General features: G+C 37.8%; 1 protein-coding gene across 1 annotated transcript in view; it reads left to right on the top strand.

Moving 5' to 3' along the window:
- The first annotated feature begins 510 nt into the window (after window positions 1–510).
- LOC137973700 (ciliary microtubule-associated protein 2-like) overlaps window positions 511–4,895 on the top strand; it is a 16,394-nt gene continuing 12,009 nt past the window's right edge. The window contains exons 1-4 of the mRNA XM_068820572.1: window positions 511–670; window positions 1,212–1,299; window positions 3,641–3,725; window positions 4,598–4,683. Of these exons, the coding sequence (XP_068676673.1) occupies window positions 621–670; window positions 1,212–1,299; window positions 3,641–3,725; window positions 4,598–4,683 (309 nt within the window). The 5' untranslated portion in view covers window positions 511–620. The remainder of the gene's footprint in view (window positions 671–1,211; window positions 1,300–3,640; window positions 3,726–4,597; window positions 4,684–4,895) is intronic.

Here is a 4,895-nt window from a genome sequence, read left to right as displayed (position 1 = left end):
AATTACATTTCATCTCTTCTGTTAAGGCCTGCAGGCTCCAGTTTTAATATTTTAGCAACTATTCACCGAAGTGGAGGTGACAAGGTAACAATTCTTCCATGAGCCCGAGTTGGATACGAGATGGTAAATAGCCGGAAAGCGAGATTTCTCTTGGAATAAAGCAAAAAGAAAACGTTTTATGGAAAGTTTGGATCAATTCCAACTTTTAGAAGTACGCGAAAAGGTAAGAAACGTTTTTGTTATAAGCCTGTGTATGTCTGACCACCTCGGTATTACACAACCTCACATCTTCATCAGGTTTTTTCGATTTCGCTCGTTTTTCGTACTTTAAAACTTTTGGAGTTTAAGGAATTTAGTAAAACAATTATTCCATTCGCACTTGTTGGGTATGAGACTGGTTACAGCCAACTCGCTGACTACGCACTACCCACAAGTCCAATCATTTGCATACCCCGGATGTCTGTGTAGCCGCGCCTGAATCATCGGTTAGTAGTATAGAGTTTCCGGTGTTGCTAAGCAATTTACTTGCAAGCCGAGTCAATGAAGTTAAACTAAAACTATGCAAAATTTCAAAGCTTTTTCGGTGAGCGATGGATGACAAAAAGAAGGACTGAGTAGACATGTCTCAGAAGAAATTTGCGGGAGCACCGTTCGGGGTCCAAACGGCAAGGTAGGCATAAAATTTTGCTGCAAATGCACGCTTTCGTGTCTCGTCAAATTACAGGAGCATCCTTCATATGTGCGCGCTCGTAGAAATGAAATACATTTCAAAAGATTGTTTAAGCGTACGTTAATGCCAAATCTTCAAGATATTACCAAAATACCAAAACTATTGTGTTTTTTATTAAACTCGCTTATATCGCTTTATGAAATGTTTTCAAACAATATTATCATCGATTTAACCTTAAACCTCGCGTTCTCTTTACATAACAACAAAGTTTGCGTCTTATTATAATTTATGTCAAAGGTTTCATTCATTAACTTAAGGAAATCCGTCGGAGAAGCGTATATGCAATTTTGCAAGTGAGAGTTTTAAGAAAATTGGTCGATTTTGAAAGCAGTACATGGTGTGTATATTTTTCTCTATGAAAGTCTCAAATGAAGAAGATCTTGGATGCGGTTTGATATTTACTGTATACTTACTGTAGCTGAGCTCGACAACACGCAAGCTAGATTTTTTCTGATACAATATTGGAATTTTATATCTGAAGGTTTGATGTGGCAGGAATTCACCCTAAAAGCAAAACACCTGGAACTATAACTCAAGTTGCTTATGACAAAAAATGCATGTCTGAAGTGGTAGGTTATATAATTATACTTATAAATATATTTTTAAAATAAAGTAAAGTTGAGAACTCATGTCAGTTATGCATGATGTATTTACACTTTAGAACGCGCAATGCAAAAACAAGTGGCTGGGTATTCTGCACATGGAGTCATTAAGAGGTTTCCGATATGATATCACTTTAATCATCAGTCAAAAATTATTTTCAGAAAATTAGTTTATGTGATTGTTGCAATTAAAACGAGAGAAACGAAGGAGGACTTTTTATGGGCTATTTGCCAGGCTATATCCCTTCAATGTACTTTTAAAAAACATATCCTCCATCCACTCAACAGCTATAGATTTTTAATACTCTGTCTAACATGTATCATACGATTTTACTCATCATTGGGAATTGACTTCCCTCTGCTAATGGGCAGAAGAGTTAACATTAATCATGAATGACTTTAAGGGCTAAAGAGAATTAAGCAATTTGAATGTCAACAACACTTTAATTTAGCAATACTAGACATTTTAACATAAACAAAAAAATTGCGTTTTTCTTGTCAATTTTCCCTCCATTAGGGCTAATACCGTGGGTATAATTTTACGTAGAAATTGACTTGTCTGCATGCAATTGCTGCAATAGAAAAATATTCTCTACATGGGTGGAGGGAATCAAGCTAGAGTATTGCAATAAATTTTTAAAAGGAGTGACGACTACATGCAGTTGCTGTTTTTCTTGAACAGTGTACAAAAATCATTACTATTATTTCACACCACCCTTATCCTTCTGGCCCAGTAAGGAAATTATTATTATTATTATTATTATTATTATTAGCATCATCATTATCATCATCATAATCATCATCATAAGTGTTCAGTTCATGAGACTTTTTCTTCTCCAGGGGGCAAGTCCAAATCTTGTGGGAGTTTTGTCACTTGATGGATAGGACCTTCCGTAGAATGTGTGCCGTTCCCATCAATGTTGTCTTTTGAATTTCCCAGAGGTTAATGTTTCCTGGAATTTCTCTCACAAGCTTTTCTGAGCCTTTCTTAACCACCCCTGTTTTCATCTGCCACATTCTGGTAATTTAAATTTCCAGATCTTTTTTAATACTTGGAAAGCCTTTTGGAAACCTTGGTGGAGGTATTTTTATCAGAAGGTATAGCCACATCAATGAGAGTACATTTCTTATCCCGAATATTCTTGATGACAACGTCAGGGCGGTTTGCAGAAATCTTTCTGTCCATATGAATAGGCATGTCCTAAAGAATGGTGATATCATTCTTCTCTTCCACCGTTTTTGGTTTGTATTTGTACCATTTGTCTACTATGTGCAAGTTGTATACTTCCAATGTACATAGGTTGCCACATTGTTGTGCCGGTGTATGTATTCTGTTTTTGCTAGTTCTGGGCAGCCCGAGACAACATGGTCGACAGTTTCCTGATATTTGTTGCAAATGCGGCATTGTGGATCTGTGCCATCCTTAATGATGTGAAGATGGTATGCTTTTGTAGCGAGGGTTTGGTCTTGTGCAGCTATTATAATAGTGATAATAATAATGATAACTGAATATTATTATTATTATCATCATCATCATCATCATCATCATCATCATCATCATCATCATCATCATCATCATCATCATCATCATCTTCTGTTGCTTTAAATATTAGGAATCCCAAGAGTTTTTTGGCTTTTTGACAACCCTTCTGGGCCAGGAGGATAAGGGTGGCTCAGTTGATTGGCTTGGGTGGCTCAGTCAAAGATAACGGCGGCTCAGTTGGTTGAGCACCGGGCTGCCATGCGGGAGGTCGTGAGTTTGACTCCAGCCGGACCAACACTCAGGGTCTTTACATATGTAAATAACTGAGGAGAAAGTGCTGCCTTTGTAATTACATCCGCAAATGGTTAGACTTTCAAGTCTTCTCGGATAAGGACGATAAGCCGGAGGTTCCGTCTCACAAATAACTTCCATGTTCATTAGTTCCCTGTGGGACGCTAAAGAACCCACACTCTATTCGCGAAGAGTAGGGGATGAAATTCCCGGTGTTGTGGCTGTCCTCTGTGTGTATATGGGTGGGTGGGTATAGCAGGTCCACATCAGCTGAATAGCTGCCAAAACTTCAACCTGCTCAAACAAATAAATAACAAACAAACAAACATAGATATAGGTACTGGTGAATGATTTTTCTGCACAAGAGAAAAGCAGCTAACCACATTATTTCTTCTATATAGGAGTTCTGGCAAATTTGATGCTCTCCTCCTTGCAACCACCCTTGACCATCAAGATGATGATTTGTCTTCTATATAATACCACATTTTAATTAATTCCTGATGTTAACTTTTAATAACCCAACTATCTTCTTAGAATCGTCGTCTTGGACCTGGTTCCTATAACATTGATGTGGGAGGGTTCAACCCCAAGTCTGTGTCGGAGAGATCATCTGGCCCTGGTAAGAATCAGTATTAAGTAAAAAGATCTAATGCATGTTTCTTCTAAAAGTACAATCATTCCCTAATCATTAATTGTGTCCACTACCAATGGCTGTGAAATGATTGTACATTTAACTTCTTCTTTCTGGCATAGCTTTTGTTGAAATCAATTTTTACAATGCAACAAAAAGTAGGGCTTGAGTTTAAAATATTCTAAAAAGATGGCGTCACTATCATTGTTGGATTGAAATGACTTCACTGTGCTGATCGATATGTCAAAAAATATATATTGTTCAAATCATATTTGCGCTCAGAAGTAGGATGCATAGGGTAAATGCTAAGGAATCCCCTTTAGGGATTGAAGGAATTATTAAAACCTATTGACCGAATGCATAAATGGCGGGCAAAAATGTACTCTTTTGTTTATGTGCTAATGAGACTCACTAGCCTCGCTCTCAAGCAACCTTTCTTTTGTATTTTGTTCATGCAAACGAGGCTAGTGAGGCTAATTAGCACATAAACAAAAGAATATTTTTTTGGCCGCCATTAATGCATTCGGTCTATTGACACCTCAAACGCCCTTGGGCAATACATGCCCAGTTGACGACGTAAATCGTCTGGCATTAGACAGTAAAATGTGTTAAATCTGAGACACTTCCAGGTGTCAATGGGTTAAATTGATGGAGGGGACAGACCGGTAGTTTTTGACTGGTTAACTCACTGACACCTCAAATGCCCTAGGACACTCCCAGTTGACAAGTAAAATCATTTGGCATTAGAGTAAAATCTGTTAATTCTGACTCCCAGGTGTCAATAGGTTAAAGATGTCAACTGAAGGTTGTAATAAGTCGAGCAATATTGCCCATTAGATATAATTTTTTATTCCTCACAGGATGGGAAAGAGCTTTTGAAACTGCTCGCTTGGCAAAGATACCACACTTATTGTACAAGGAACAGTGGGAGAAGAAGCAACTTCAGGTACTGACGTTGGTAAAGAAATACTCTCTAACCTTAATTATTAGCTGCAACGAAAATAATTGCTGGTTTTCACTCACGTGATCAACAGCCACGTTTTTCAATGAAAACAAAAGGAAGCGTTTGCATAATAATAGAGTTAAATTCCCAGAGGATTTGGTCGGGGCACCAACATGGCGGTCGTGACGTCATGTGAAAACCGAGAATAGATTGGG

This window comes from Montipora foliosa, chromosome 10 (assembly GCF_036669935.1).
Source record: "Montipora foliosa isolate CH-2021 chromosome 10, ASM3666993v2, whole genome shotgun sequence".
In the NCBI taxonomy this organism is placed as follows: Eukaryota; Metazoa; Cnidaria; class Anthozoa; order Scleractinia; family Acroporidae; genus Montipora; species Montipora foliosa.
The sequence above is the reverse complement of the archived record's forward strand: the minus strand, read 5'-3'. Positions and strand labels throughout refer to the sequence as shown.